The sequence below is a fragment of the Balaenoptera musculus genome, chromosome 11 (genome assembly GCF_009873245.2).
Source record: "Balaenoptera musculus isolate JJ_BM4_2016_0621 chromosome 11, mBalMus1.pri.v3, whole genome shotgun sequence".
Classification (NCBI taxonomy): domain Eukaryota; kingdom Metazoa; phylum Chordata; class Mammalia; order Artiodactyla; family Balaenopteridae; genus Balaenoptera; species Balaenoptera musculus.
The window spans coordinates 58,813,555-58,829,715 of NC_045795.1; the positions used below are offsets into that span (position 1 = coordinate 58,813,555).

Here is a 16,161-nt window from a genome sequence, read left to right on the forward strand (position 1 = left end):
AAAGGCAGGCAGGCAGGCAGCGTGGCCAGGAAGTGGTCCAGGAATGTAACTGAACTCCCCGACCCTCCGCTGTGCCCAGTGAGTGCACTGCCTCCTAAACACTGCTGGGAAATAACTCCTTATGGGACAGTCTCGGCCGAGGAGTCTTGAAAGGATTTTGCAAATGGGCAATTTCAAATCCACTTAAAAGAGAAAAAATTGTACACACTTAGGGGTCTCTCCCGGTTTTAAGTGTTACAAGTACGATAGCAATCTACATAACCCGAACCTATTGAATATAACTAGAAAATATTCTAAATGCAAAAAAGAAAAGAGATGAAAGGTGCATATAATGAAACAAACCTGTGCATGGGATCCTGAGTCCCAGGTGCCACGGCACCATTTTTTAAAAAGCTACCCTGTATGGAGGCGTGCCAGCAGGGCAGTTTGCTCTACATGTATCACCTAGACTCACTCCTCAAAATCGCCCTGCAGGGTTAAGAATTATTACCCACACCTCACAGACAGAGGTTCACTGAAGTTACGTAACTTCCAGAGTCACTGAGTTAGCGGTAGCATAGCCAGGGTTCAGTGCTAAAGGCCCAGTTCTTTCTGTAAACTCATCCTGCCTCCCTCCTCAAACCACAGGTCTGAAAACTAGCCAGGAACCTGGGCTCAGTGAGAATATGGAGGAATAAATGGCGGGCAGTGCAGCTTCCCCGTGGGCGTCCAGGGCCTGCCAGGAGATGCACAGTCTCCCACCAATGGGGTTTCTCCTGCCACTCCTGGGGACCTCCACGCATAATAATCCAAAATGGGCCCCTGGTTTGTGTGTTCACTGTTCACATGTCCACGTTCCTGGCAACAAAACTGCACTGGGGAGAAATTTTAAACAAGACATTACGACACCCAGCTTGGGGCGGCACATCCAGGTCTTAGAAGGAAGATGAGAAATCCCCAGATGCAGTGTGGCCATGGCCACATTGGGAAGGGGACTAAAGGGAAAGTCAACACACTGGAAAGTGAAGAACCATGTCAAGGAAGTGGCAGATCTCCTCATCCTTCTGAAGGGGGTTCTAGACGTTTACAATGCACCAGGGAAGAACTCATTGAGGCTGGAGGTCTGGGCCCGGAAAAGAGTCCCGTGGGCCTCCATTCTCCATCTGTTTAACAGGCTGCCCCATCTCTCCCCACCCCGTGCATGAGTCCGAGAGAGAAATGAGGCTACAGAGAGTTGCTATTTGGAGTTAAAGAGGCTACAGAAGTACATGGAGTATTTTGCATTCCCTGAAAATGCAGAGCAAGGAAATCTAGTGAGATTACAATGAAAAGGTTATGCTGAAAGATGTATAATACGTGCCTTTTTATCCCACACCTCAGGCCTCCTTTACTCATGGAATAGCCAGCCTTTACTGAGCACTAAGGGCCAGGCTCTCTTCTAAGAAGCCTACATTACTGACTCAGTCATCAGGATAACCCTGCCATCCTCACGTTACAGATGAGGAAACCGAGCGCAGGGAGGTAAAGTGACTTGCCAGAGGCTGCACAGCCAGGCTTTAAACCCAGGCTGGCTCCAGTGCCCAGCCTCTTGACCATAAACACCACCTCTCAGATGGCACTGAGGAGGCCTCACATAATGTGAGCCTCAGAAATCAGGTCAATAACACACGTGAATGGTGTTCTAATTCTCAAACAGGTGTTTTCTATTCTACAAAAGTGACTATTGGTGACAACCTCTGCAAACTTGACTGTCATGTGAGTTACGCCATGCAGGGGGCTCACGGACCATCTCCACTCCTGACTGGTTCTGAGGCCCGAGCAAACGTGGTGGTCCAGGCGTGGCAGTGGATGGGAGGTGGAGTGTGAGGGGTTCTGCCTTATTCAGAGCCTTTGTTGTCTCTTTTCTATCCCGTTTCCCCAGCTCCCCCCCGCACCTGCCGTGCCCACCCCTCCTGGCCTCCTTTATTTGTCAAGCACAAAGCAGGAGGTTCACTGTACTATTAACTACCTCCCATTACCATCACCTTCTCCCACCCACATGAGAATGAAGCTGGGGTCAGGCAGGCAAAGAGGGGAACCTTCATGTTCCTAGTCGGCACCAAGATGGTCTATGGAGCAGGGCGTGGACAGCGCAGAAACGTAACTACGGTCACTGCCCCTTTCCTTCTGTTTGCTTTCTTTCCACACCCCACTGTTCTAACTAAAAGGTTTTCATGTCACCAAAGGAGAAGAAAACTAAATCCATTTATGTCAGCAGAGCACCTAGGGCTTAAGAGTTAGAACGAAACCTGCTGGATAATGTACAGCTTGGAAGTGTATGCTTTTCCCTAATTACATATTAACTTGTTTATATTTGGAAATACTACCTGGTTATAATCAATCAGAAAGGAAGAGCAAAATAGAGGGGAAAAATACTGCCTGATTCATCTTTTTAATCCCGATATATCTCTTTCTAGTTTGAATATTTTGTTTGTCCTTTACCTGCTTAAAACGTGTAAGATAAGGTGAAGAGACAAGAGTGCTAGCATTCTTAAACACCTAGCCCAGTTATTTTGGCTGACACCAATGAGCAGATAGCAAGATTAATTAAATAGGTAAGGGAGACACAGATGGACGACACAGATTGGCTATCTGCTATGATCCCAGCCAACATTCTCCAGGGGCCTCACCACAGGTACATTTACCTGGGCCACTGGAGAGCATGGGAATCCTATCAGCTTCTTGGTGGCAGTGGAAAAGGATGTATGAACATTGGCCCCAGCACAATGCTGGTCCAGGTCTCAACACTGGTAAGGCTAGCCTTTATACCTGAGTTACTGGAATAGGGGCAAGTTCAAGGAGTCTACAAGTTAATAAGCACCTATTAGATGCTGGGCACGATAAAAACACATCACATTTATTCCTTGCCACAATCTTGTGTGGCAGATGTGAGCCCTATTTCACAATAAGGGAAACAGGGCTCAAAAAGGTAAAGTAACTTATCCAACACCACAGTTAGAGCTGTAATGAACCCAGCATCAGGCAGACTTCCATGTCAGCACTTCACCATATCAAATTCAACATGGTAACACAGAAGTAATTGTAGAGGAGAGGAAGAAAAAACATATTGGTTGTATTTTAAACAGCTAAGAAGTCAGAGGACTACAAAATGGAGCCAGAGGGATAGATCTCTATCATGAGGATACCTTACAGCCCATAGCGATAAGACATGACTTTTTAATGGTAGTGATATGGGTTCCTGGTGAGCAGGGGTACTATAGTTGAAATTTATCTTGCAAATCTAATGGGATTTCCTCTTATTCTATTAATTTATCACAAAACTACTGCTATCTATGTCACCAGATTAAAAGAGAAAAAGATGAATTGGTCAAAATAACTTTTAAAAAAAATCTCTTCCTACAATATGCTTGGAAAATGAATCCAAAAACACATCCTTAGATGATCTAATGAAACACAAAGTAAAATATAGAAAGCAGACAAGATAGAGATGATAAATTCCAATGACCTTTGAGAGACAAAGGAGAAAAAAGAAAAGAAAGGCAAAAAGTAAAATTGCAGAAATGGAAGATTTTATTGAAAGAAAAACAGACATAATTATGGATCAGAAAACAATCACCAAGCTTACAACTGAATAAACAGTTAAAAAAAGGATGAGCCATCCCTCTTCTGAAATCTAAGAAGGACCTAAATTATACAATTAAAAAGTAATTATGAAAAAAGAATGTTCGCCCACCCTCTTCCTTCCTTTGGAGAATTATGGCACCCAGCATTTCTTGGGTCTTTAACAAGTAAAACCTCATCTTACAGCATGCATCCTAACAGGGGTGATACTGCCCCCCAGGGTTGAAAACTGGTTCTTCTGGGGTGAATAATGGTACTCTCTTTAGGCACAGATACACATATAATACATATATCTATGGCATTAACTTTTTTGGGGGGTAGGGATTGGGAATTAATGTCTAAAATGGCTTCTTAAAGAGGGTAATAAAAAAAAAGTTGAGAAATACTGCCTTACAGAAATTCTGATTTGGCTTTGCATTAGATACATAGTAGAATTCTGAAATACCTTCTCAAACTCTCATGGGTTTCCAAACTAAAGGAGGAAAAAAAAAAAGAAAATTACAAGCACTTAGTGGCTCTCAGCAGGGTAGTGGTAGGTAAGGGGAACACATGTTATAATGCCTAAAGCAAAAAGAAGGAAAAAAGGGGAGTTTTTCCATGAGGTTAATCATCTAGGGTGTCCCTGACACTAGAAACTGAATTGCCCCTGGAAAAGGTAGGCTTAAGGAGGGACACGACTCACTCGCCTCCACAGTCACCCCCTTCCCGGCCCCCAAACTGTGGAGGTCTAGAAGCCTTGCTCAGAACACACTGCATCTGAGGAAAGCCACACCCTCTTTATTTGAAGACCAAAGCAGAGCATGTGAGTCAACAAATAGCAAACCGCTTTCACCTGGTTATTGAAGAAAACAACTTACAGCGTTTGCTTTGCACACCCCCTCCCTGACACCAAATTTTCTGAGAAGTCAAAGCATCAATTGGCTACACTTCTCACACCCCCAGGCATGTCCTAGTTAACTTCTGAGGATGTTAGGAGCGCCTCTGCCTCCCCAAAAGATCTGTACTTCTACGGTTCTAAATGCAAGAGAAAGAGAACTAGGAAACCAGCGCCAATACGTTTTCTTTTCTTTGGCTGAGTTGGAGGTTAGTCTGGGCTGCCTGTGTGTGCATTTCCAAACCTGCACCGGGAGAGGTGGAGGCCGGGGCACTCAGAGGAACTCAAACCAGCAGCGCGGGTGGCTATCTCGGAAGAAAAAGGAGTAGGCGTTACAGAGGTTGCCAGCTTTCCGGTGGTGGATCAGGGACCACAGGGAGTCGCTGAGGAGGGCAGAGAGGGGCCGAGGCCCCTTGTGATCACCTTCCAGCGGCTTGACGATCTGCAGCTTCTCGGGCAGGTAGGAGCGGCTGCTGAACGACATGCCAGAGAAGCCGGTGAACTCCGAGAAGCGCGAGTGCGTGCCCAGGGACATGATGCTCTCGGTGGGCGTCAGGGAGCCGCTGAGCAGCTCGCCCTTCTCCGCCAGCTCCCTGAGCTTCCGCTCCTGCTCCTCCTCGAAGAACCTCCTCTCCGAGAGGTAGTTCTCCCGGCGGAGGGACAGCCGCCGCAGCGCCGTCTCCAGGTCGTGGGAGCCCGGGGTGCCCGGCGTGCCCGGCTTCTTACTCCGCTCCTCGTTTCTGGAAGGAGGGGAAACGGGGGGGTGAGCGCGGAGCACCCAGCAGGGGGCGCTAGACAACGACGGCCTTACTGCTAGTTTCCAGGTGGCAGCTGGATCTTCTAAGGAAACCAAGGCAGCTGAAATTTAGGCTAAAATGGGGAAACAAATGCCTGTCCAGAAGAAGAATTCCCTCTGTTGGTTCTCTTTTTCCTCAGGGAGGTGAGGAGGGAGCACTAAGGTGCATTGCAAATTTGCACACACTACGTAAAATCCAACCCCTACAAAACATCTCCCTCATGACGCCTTAGGAAGAAACCTTCTTCAGGCTGATAACCAATATTTTATAATAACTCTAAGTGGACTGAAACCTTTAAAAATTGTGAATCACTATGTTGCACACCTACTTGTAACTGACATAATATTGTACAGCAACTATACTTCAATCAGAAAAATAATAAAGTCCAGAAAAACCCAAAGTTCTGATAGAGCAGTTTCCAACTGTCTGACCCATCAGTCAGAAAAGCCAACTTTGTGAAGTCATAGGAAAAGGATGGACAATGGAATGGCGATGGCGGGGGGGGGGGGGGGTTCCCGCAGGGCTTCAGGACGAGAGGGACAGACCACCGCTGAAGAGGACCCATCCCAGGAATGCATAGCGTGGCGGGCACTTGCCAGACACCCTGCACCCCACCTTCTGAAGCGAACCAGATTCTGGTCACAAGACAGAGCCTGAGTCCTCCTCAGCCTTTCAGGATCCAAGCTACAAAGGGGTTCATGAAACAAATGTCTGGTCTGTAGCCTAACAGATAAAGATTAACAGAAAAAAATTGTCATTTATCCTCTCCTCCAGCATTTAACAGAAAAGCCGACTTCTGGTGCATCCTGTTATAACTCTTTAAACTGGTTAACATAGCAGCATCAAGATAAGCATAAGCTCAGCCGGCTGGTACAACAGATCTGAGACCTGAAAGGTCGACACTTTTCAGGCGACTCTTATCAGCCCCCCTTCTTCTGCTTACTGAACCTGTGTTCAATCCCCCCTACCTGTCCCCAAAGCAGAAAGATAAGAGACCCCGGCTGGCTCACCCCAGGTCTGCTGACTCTGCTTCCAGGATGATGCTGTTGGTCTTGTTGTCAAGGACGACGTTGCCGACGTCGCTGCCGTAGAAGCTGGACCGGGGGGTGCTGACACAGCTGGACAGGAGCGAGTTCATGGCCGAGGACTGGTTGGAGCCAGGGATGTTCATGGGGGACGGGGTCAGAGACCTCTGCTTGACGACCTGGTTGATGTTTCTTACGGTCTCAAAGACTCGCTTCTGGTGACTGGGGAGAATGCACAACATCATCCGTGACTAAGCAAATGCAGGAATGACCCTGGAGTTCAACCCTCCAAACCCTGTCCACTGAGAAGCCAATAAGCAGCTGGCCCACTGTGACCCCCAAGCAACCCGACACCCTGTGCCTTCCACGTGTTTCTTAGGGTGTTGGCTGGAATTCAAGAGACTCAATACCCACAGAATTCAGGGCTCCACTACGCGGTTGTGTCCTAAAGTTGATACTGCTTCCTACTTCCCTTAAGCTTGACCTACAAATATATTTAATGGTAACTTTTGTTTCCCACCTAGTTTTCTTCTCTCATGATAGTCTCTAGAAAGCAAACTCCAGGAGGGCCGTGTTCACTGCTCAGCATGTAACAGGGCTCAATACATTTTTGCAGAATGAGTCTTTGTTGACCATTCATATTAAAAAAAAAAAGTAAGACAAAGTTAGTCTTAAAAACTTCTATAATGAGATGATAAACACCAAATGAGTCTTTTTTTTTTTTTTCCTGGAAACTGCCAATTCTAAGAGCAGAACCACACTTTGATGCTCATTTGTTCTCTTTTAAGGAGAAAAAGGTAGGTATGTTTCTATAATGGCTGCTTCTTTCTGGGCTGCAAAGGGCTTCACACATGCACCGAGGCTTAGGGACTGGTCACTTCCAGGATCCCGTTTAAGTTCTGTCTATGGGATTTGGGTACAGAAAAAACTTGATGAAATCAGATCCACAGGTTCCTTATACCTCCGAGCAGGCCAAGTGCAAGGTCTCAAGTTAGGACGAGAGATGGCACAGGCCGGTATGTATGCAGAAAGGAAACGGGAGCCTTGCTCACACCCCACCCCCCAAAGAGCCCTCTGTATCTCAGATTGCATCTTATTTTTCTTTTCCTAACAGGCGTCAAAATTTTTTTAAAGTAACATTTTCCACTGAAAAGAAAGATAAAAATGAGCGGTGGTGTCAAGATGGAGCTTGTGTGAAGAGAGATGGGAAATACATCTATCCTTCCCTAACTTTCTGCAAGTTCATAATATATATTTAAAACCCAACCAGAGGAGGAGGGGGGTTGTCAGCTGCGTTCTCTAATTTCCCTTAATCTAGACTGTCTGTGGAAGGATCACAGCGATCACTGCTGGCATCTGAGGCCCGCCCCACAGTCCCTGGGAGCTGAGAACCAAGGCCATACGCGATGTCTGGCGACTCGGGCTCTTCCAGCTGCAGCTCCTTGCGCATGGTTCCCTCGATCTCCGCCGCCAAGGAGTCCTGGGAAAAGCCGGGAGACACACAGTGAGTGAGCAGCAATTCAAGTGCTCTGTCTCTAGAAAAGGCGTGAAGACAGCCTGGCCACAGAGCATAAACCGAGGCCTCGGAACACAGGGTGACAGCATCTGCCATGGGCAGAACGCCGGGCTGAGCGATCCCCATGGAGCTGAGTGTAAAGCCCCTTTGCTCCTATGAACTGAGGGTCTGAAAGCAAACCCTTTGTTCCCTGGGCCAAACCATGGAGCTGTGGCGGTGACCGCAAGGAGAGGCAGAGAGCTTGCAGGGGAGGACCTGAGTGATGGGTGCTGTCGTTTGGGCTCTGCTCTTGTGATCCCTGGCCTCCGGCAGGGAAAGCTCCTGTGCCCACCAACCATCTGTGCCCACCCCCCCACCTTTAAAAACCGGCTCACATCTCATTTCCGCCAGGAATCCTTCATCTCCTCCCCAAGGAGACAGCAAACACATTAAGACCTTGCCAGTTCTCTGAACAGTCCACTTGCGTCTTTCTCTAGCCAGGTTGTGAATCTGTGGGTCTGGGGAAGACCAGTCATTGAGGACTTCTCACCTCCTGGATGGGCCAAGCCACAAGCTGAGACTCAGCAATGGAGGGGCCTGCTGAGTACCCCTCTCCCTGAACCGCCCACCAGGCCTCACTGGGTGAAGCGGAGCCTGACAGACAATCCCTCATGCTCACGCAGGTGGATGCCGACAGGACCAGGGTGTGCAGAAAAGCACCTGCTGAGGCCCCAGAGGAGGACACCACCTAGGAGAACCTGAAGAGAAGGGCTAAATTCGTGCCAAACAACAGAACTTCCTGCGATGACGGGAATGTTCTCTTTCTGCACCATCCAGTATGGGAGACAACTGGCCACAGGTGGCTACTGAGCGCTTGAAAAGTGACCAGTGTGACTGAGGAACTGAATTCTTAACTGCACTAATTTTAAGTGATTTAAATTTACATAGTCACTTGTGGCCAGTGGCTTCCCAGCTGACAGCGCGTGGGGCCTCCTCCAGGGTGTCCACCTCCAGGGCCGCCCCACAGTCCACTGGGGATACTCCCGTCTGGAATTTGTCATTTTTAAGCTAGTTTATTTTTCTTAATACTGTTTACATTCCAAGTTCTGCACAAGGGAAGGACCTTCATACCACTTAAGAGAAACAAGATACCAAACTACTAATGAGACTGCTGTTCTGGAGGAAAAAAACAAGCAAGGTCTGTGACATTTGGGGCCACGATCCCCCCTGGGCCATCTGGAGATGAGCATGGATCCCTTCTCAGAATAATGTTTTTAAATGAATAAAATAATTAGGATTAAAGAGGAAACCAGATATACCGAGTTAATTACTAAAATATTAATAACTGCAAGTATGATAGAGTAACACACAGGATCGGGTTTCAGGACTGGTAATGACTGTCACTTTGAAGCGGAGATTAGCACAGGTGGTGTCTTGGGACATCTGTGGCCACTGACACGTGCTATGAAAAGAGCTGTGATTTCGATGGATGACAAAGTCACGGGGATGCTAATATCGCTGTGGTTTGTTACCTACCTTCATGAAGGAAGGAAACACCAAGTACAGTCAGGGATAAATAAACATATAAGATATAATCCTCCCTCGAAGTTCAAGGGCCCACTGAATCCTGTCTGTAGATCCCAGATTAAGAACTCTTGGCCATAAGGCAAGAGAATTGGGAACATACTTGAGCAAAACCTGCTACTCACTGTTTTATTCAGCAGTGAGAAGGGCTGGGAGCAAGAGAGGCAGATCTGGGTGTTCTGCTCCAGAGACACAGGCATGATGTGAGCTTTAGATTGCCTTAAATATCTTTCATGCATAATGCACTTTAAAAATAGCCGTCTTCAAAAACTGAGCTCTGCCAACAGCAGAAAAAGGGCAAACAAAATCTCCACCTCAGCAAATAATAAACGCTGAGAATCAATCTCTCCAGAAGAAACCCAAATGCAGACTTTCAATTCAACTTTTCTTATGTCCCGGTTTAGCTTTAAAGTACAGGCCTGTCCTTGAGAGCGGGAACACAGGAGAGTGAATCCCAGGTATGCAGGAAACAAGACAGCCCCAAGGAGATGTGAAACCGGGAAGGAGGGAAAGTGAGGCAGGGAGTGTACAAAGCTACACGGGCCCGTCTGTGAGCCGACCATAGTCAGTTCTAGACCGGGATTCAGGGGATGTATTGTCCCTTGCTGCCTTCATTGCGATTCTTGAAATCACTGGATCACCAATCTGCTTCTTGGAAGGCTGACTATTTATGTTGTGTCTTTCTTTTTGGTTTCCCTTAGATTTCAATCGGGTGGAGAGAGAGCGCCTGACTTTATATGTGAAATCAAAGAAGAAAAGGAGATCATGATCTAGAAAAAGTGGTTCAGACAGCAAGGGGTTGGGTGACAGTGTCTGCCATGGGGAGGGGGAATCTGTGAAGAAAAAAGAGCCCTGAGTAAAGGTCAATTTGGAAGGGACCAACTTTCACAAACATTTATACAGCCCTCCACTCCTATTTCATTCAGGGGAATTTCTCTCAAAAGTTCTTCTCTCCTCAGAGAGAACTGGTATCTCATCAAAGCATGGAAATAGAGCCTGAAAAGTTCTTGGTGGTTTGCTTTTCAGTCTGTTGATCCAGCCATCCAGATCTAATAGCTAGTAAGCACCTACAACTCTACAATATACCAAGCACTGTGCTAGGCACAGAGTATTAAAGAGAGGGAAGGAGGGAAGGAGGAAATAGCAAATAAGACATGGTCCCCACCTTCAAGCGGCCCTAGTCTGACAGAAGAAGATAAAATGAGAAAGTTCCCCAAATATTACTGGGAAATGACCAGCAGAGGGGCATCACCCTGTGCTGCCCAAGCCCCATAGGGAGAGGTCAGCCTCCTGGAAAGCCCCCTTCTCAACCACATTCCCCTAAAGCTTAAACATGAAACACATCAGGCCAGGGTTAAAGAAATAAGATTGTGGGGAAATAATATGAAAAATATAAAAATGTCACACCCAGCACAGAGCGAAATCTTTTTTCAGATCACAGATGCCGAAAGCCACCAGAACGGTTAATAAGCATACAAAGAACCAGCGGAACCATAACGCAATTTAAGAATTCTCGAATGCACTCGTGAGGCCAAAATAGCACATACTCTAAAAAGGTCGGGGAAAAATAATGTAGAGTGCCTTCCAAATATCTGAGGTGCCTACTAAATCTAGTTCCTACTAAATTTATCTTCCAAGGGCAGGAGTAGAAAAGACAGATTCAGGGGGACGGAAAATAAAGAACCAATTCATCTCACGTGGTTAAGAAGCCACGGGCTGGGCTCGCGAGCCCTCATCTCGGATCCAGATCCAAGCTGCAAAAGGGGAAGCCACCTGCAGAGGCTCAGCTCCAGACCCGCCCTCCTCCCAGGAGCACGCGCTGGCCTGAGCGCGGGAAGTGGGGGTCAGGCAGCAGGCGGGCACTCACCATGGGAAACAGGCCCAGCGAGTGGTAGCGCCTGGACGTGGTGTTGGGCATGGTCTTGTTCCGCAGGTTCTTGAGCTCTTCCTGCGCCTCGTGGAGCATCTCCATGCACTCGGCGTACTTGTCCTCCAGCTCGCGCAGCTGCAGGACACCAGGAAGGGGCAGAGGGCTGGGATGTGAGACCTGGTACCACCCACCCACCCACTCAGGAGCCAGGAAGAACCAGGATCACTACCAGAGGCTCCCGCCCTCCACAGGACCAGCTGCCCTGTGTCCTGAGGCCAAAGAGTCCTCAAGGCACAGTTTTTCTTTTACTTGCAGACTCGGAAATCTCCTAAAACACTAACAACGAGCAACTGAGAGAAAACAAACGAGAGGGCAAATCATCACTCCCTCGTTTCCTGCCACATCTTTGAACGGGGCTCCTCTGACATGGCGTGCTCTGTGTCCCTTCCCTTATTGGAACGTTTGTCGGGAGCCCGTGAGCGCCGGGCTCCAGGCTGGTGTACAGCCCAGCCTCCCAGGTGCTCACGACCAGCGTCAGCGGAACTGGGAGCTGCTTTAGGAGTAAGAGTGACATTCAATATCAAAATGGTTGTTAGGATGGATGGGACCCACACAGCCTGTTGGAGGGAGGCTGATGTACCCCAGCTGGGACCGGGGCCCCGATGAAGTGAGGGAGAGCCACTCACCTCGGCCGTGAGCTGCCGCTGGGCATCCTTGGCGGCCCCCAGGTGTTGGACAAGCTCTTCATTTTCCACTGCACACTAGAACGTGGCAAAGGGAAATCAGCTTCTCTTTTAAGACACGTAGAAAAGTCTAACTTTCCCCCTCTTATTCCCTGATCCGTTATCATTCTATCACATGCCCACAGGGAGATTTTATCTTATACTGGAGTAAAATTTTGTCTTTTATATAGTTTGGAAGGCAGTGTATTTCCTGTGTCCGTGTTCATTCCCTATCGCTTACCCCTACCCTCCATAGTCACAGCTGCTCTCTGGAAGCATTTCACCTCAGGCTTCTAGCAAAGGCCCGACGTGGGAAACTTAATTGTTTTTTCTGCTGCTTCATCTTAAATCTAAAGGGGACATGGTTCTACTGCAGAATATACAGGTGCCCTGTGTGAGGACAAATACCAAACTAGATCATTCAGACTCTGAATTCCCAAACTCTCTGTTTACAGCCCCTTTACCTTTCTTAATGAGTTCTATTCATTTGCAGATTTTTCTTAGGAGGTTAAGTGGTGATAAATGTGATCCCCTTGCCAATTCAGGGCAACAAATTTTATGCTATTGAATCCGCTAAGCTTTAGCAAAAGCTCTAAAGGGACAGCACAAATTCCTAAAATATGAATCTAAAGGGCACTGTCTTTGGGGTAAATGCCCCTTCTCGATCTCAGAACAGCTAGTTTTGTATCAGCCAGAGAAACAGAAGCCTTACAGCTTTTGCCTTCTTCTGCAAATCAACTATTTGGGAGAGCAGGTGTGTGATCTCCTCCTGCTGGCGGGCAGCATCTTCCGTCTTCTTGGCCAGTTCCTCCGAGATACTGGCAATCTGCACGTTGGCATCCCCTTTGACCAAGAAACGACAGTCGCAAGAGCCAGAGAGAATGGTTTCTTTGTGGTTTGTCCAAAAAAAAAAACATCTTTATTACAAGACAGGGGGGAGGAGTGGAGAGGGCACGTGAAGATGGCTTGGAGGGAGAGTCCCCACCTTCCTATGTGGGCTCGGTCTGTCTTGAGGAGGAACCAACACACTGGCTGCGGCTCGCAGGCTCTGTGTGGGTCCTCACCCCACGGCCCAGAGCCACCTCCCCAGAGAAAATCGGGCAGGCTTTGGCAGGCAGCCCGGAGGTGCCATACCAAACAGAAGGTGCCTCTGGCCAATTCTGCACGTTCCACACAGGAACACACCCCCATCAGTAACAGGAACCCCTGCTGCACTCTGTTCTAGAAAGGAACTATTGCCATGCACAACACAATTCCCCTGGGCGTTTTCAACCCATATTCAGAGCCATAACTCATTTTACTAGATTTAAACATAGGGTGTGTTTCATTGACTTAAGTGTTTTGCTGACACTCAGAATACTGTGTTGCCCGTTTGTCTTAACGTGTAAACTTATAATGGAGAGGGTGGGGTGGAAGCACATCATATTTGCAAAGCTGAGAACTCTGGCCTCAACGTTTACACATCAAATTACTGATACTATAAGGCTGTTCTTCCACATCTTCAGCTCAGGACTCCGAAGCTGGACCTAACTCAGACATTAAATAACCGATATTCCAGCAGAAAGCCAAAATTAAAATTAATTTTAATTAATTGCGAGAGATTGCGGAACGTACGGCTGACAACACCGCACCCAGTGTCTCATAAACGAGGGTGAGGGGTGCCACACAAGATCAGGGGAGGCCTCTAGTTTTCAGAAAAAAATGCGACTGAGCCCAGGCTGGCAGGAAGACCACACTCTATCAGGTGATGCAAATCCGTCTGGTCTTAATGATGGCAGATGGGGGAAGTAAAAGCGGGGGACAGGGGTGGGTGGGGGGCAGGCCATACTCAGCTCCTTCACACAGTCGTTGACCAGCTGCTGTTCCTTCTCTTCATAGGTAATGGTCTCCGTCTTCAGCTGGCAGGCCTGTGGACGAGGCTCAGGTCAGAGATCCCACAGTCACACCCGGACAGCCCATGGGATGCAGCAAGGGCTAACCTGGGTCTGGAAAGCTGCCCTTCAGCATCTCCCCAGCTGTGACCCACTGAGCCCTCAGATACAGAAAGTCAATCCCGACCACTAGAGGGCACCGCACAAAGCAGTTGCTAAAACTCTTGTGAGCGCCCCCCTCTATCAGTCGGCCTGTCTATTCACGTGTGTCTGTCCTGGCTCATAGTCATGGATCCCCTTGTGACCCAAACAGTGCCTATGACACAGCCCTGCCTACTGTGGGCATTCTAAGGATAACCACCACCACAAGAATGGCTAACACTTATCACACCTACTCTGTGCTGGGCACCATCCTATGAGGTTCTGAGTGGGAGTTAGACCTGCTGTATTCAGCTGAGTAAAAACAGGGTACAATATGAAAGCATTAAAGTTCAGAGACCCAAGAGCTACCCTCGGACTCTGGGTGGCTTTGCTCCTGGCTGAAAAGGTGGGAAGATAAGAGATCTGAAGGCCCCAGGAAAAGGCCCCAGTTAGAGAGGTATCTCTGAGCCCTCAGGTCCTGGCCCCAGAGATGCCACAGTCCTGAAAGCCAGATGCAGGAGCCGGAATCTGTGGCTGGGATCAGATTCCCCCCGCTTGCTTTAGGGGAAGACTCCGACAGAGGGACAAATTGCTGTGTGCCTGGGGCTAGAGCATTTACTTGGGGCAGGTGCTGGAACTCAGAATGGGGAAAACTGGACTGTAGTCTTGGCTCAGACACTGGCTGGCAGAGAAAGCTTGGTCGCACTGGGCTGACGTCTCCCATCAGTAAATGAGAGGCTGGAAGCGGTGATGGCTCAGAGACATGAATGACCCTTTCCTCAGGCAAAAGACCATCCTGTTAAGCCCAGACATGAGGCTCTTTCCAACGTGTGAGGCAAGTTTGAGGTGACAGGTGGTCTGCCCTATTGGAGGGACTTTGGGGAGCCCTGGGCCAGCTTAGCTGAACATGCAGCCCAAACTTGACAGACAAGGGCCTGATCAATAGGGCTGTACCATACCTCTGGCTAGAGAGCATAAACTCACTGATAATTAAACAAAGAGTACTAAATTTGCATGCATCTGTATTTCTGGATAGGGGCAGTGGGTGAAGGGAAATAATGTGGGGTTTGGAGCCACAGAGACTTACAAACCCTGGCTCCGTTGCTCACTAATTTGCAAGATCTTGGGCAATCCCAACACTTAGCAGCCTGGGTCCCGGTTTTCCCTACTGTAAATGAGAATCAAAGTAACCAGCTTCCAGCCTTGTTGTGAAGATTTTTTAAAAAAGAATGCAGGCACAGTACCCACCACAGTGACTAGCCAATCAGAAATACTCAGAAGCACGGGTTTCCGAGCTGCCTCACTCAGTTCAACCTTTTTAAGTTAACTGTCTAAGAAATATGTCTCCAAGTTCTCGTGTACTATTAGGGCACATCTGACCTGCAGTAACGTGAAAACGAGGCTTTCACAGCAGGCCTCCAAGTCATTTCTACGTCCGAGCTGGAGACCACCATGGCAAGGCCCCGCTTTCCAGGAGCTTTGGCCCTGACCGAGAAGGAGAAGGGTTTGCCACTCTCACCCATCCTCATGCTGCATAATTCACCAGTCTGTCTGCTGCAGCCCGGACAGTATGTGCTGCCCTTTGAAGGCAATGCCCGGCTCATAAATGAGGCATGCCCTCTGGGCACTTGGTGTGGCTGTGACCCCAGACCCACGTGGCTCTTCCACAGACCATCACCCTGGAGGACGGCGGGGCTGTAATCACGGCTATTCTCACCAGACATACAAATGGGGCCACCACCCTTGCAGAGGGGACGAGGGCAGGGAGTGCACTTCACCTCTGATCGAAGTACAACGTTCTCCTCTTCAAGGTCCTTCAGCTTCTTCTGGAGAGAATCTAGATGGAAGTAATTCTGGACGGAGGAGGATGACTCATTCCTCTTCAACCTGGGGGAGAAAGTTCACTTTCTAGGGAGGGAGGCGTTTCCTCCCACCAGCTGGCAAACCATGGAGAAGCACAAAGAAGGGCCGTTTCAAGGAAAAGCTCAGGAAAGGTGCAGGGGTGACAATGACCCATCAGGTTGCTCCCTCACCACCAGGAAAACAGCACGGGCTTACGGCACTTCAGAGCCACAACCCAACCCTTTGCTGCCACTTTGCCTCAGATTTCGGGGGAACCAACTCTATTTGAAGTCTACACAGTCTGGGATGCCTTCTATGTGCCAAGAACTATTTTAAGTAC

At 48.4% G+C, this 16,161-nt stretch overlaps 1 protein-coding gene across 10 annotated transcripts in view; it reads right to left on the reverse strand.

Annotated features, from left to right (window-relative positions):
• The window catches only part of TRAK1 (trafficking kinesin protein 1), a 102,792-nt gene that overhangs the window by 16,853 nt on the left and 69,778 nt on the right, over positions 1–16,161 (reverse strand). For 6 of the 10 annotated variants that reach the window (XM_036870679.1, XM_036870673.1, XM_036870675.1 and 3 more), the window contains 8 exons: positions 15,758–15,866; positions 13,796–13,874; positions 12,680–12,855; positions 11,932–12,006; positions 11,243–11,380; positions 7,700–7,776; positions 6,282–6,518; positions 4,898–5,214 (listed from right to left, as the gene is read on the reverse strand). In XM_036870679.1, coding sequence (XP_036726574.1) covers positions 4,898–5,214; positions 6,282–6,518; positions 7,700–7,776; positions 11,243–11,380; positions 11,932–12,006; positions 12,680–12,855; positions 13,796–13,874; positions 15,758–15,866 — 1,208 coding nt within the window. Of the gene's footprint in view, positions 1–3,526; positions 5,215–6,281; positions 6,519–7,699; positions 7,777–11,242; positions 11,381–11,931; positions 12,007–12,679; positions 12,856–13,795; positions 13,875–15,757; positions 15,867–16,161 lie in introns of those variants that run through there. The other 4 variants (XM_036870674.1, XM_036870676.1, XM_036870683.1 and 1 more) reach the window with 2 other exon arrangements.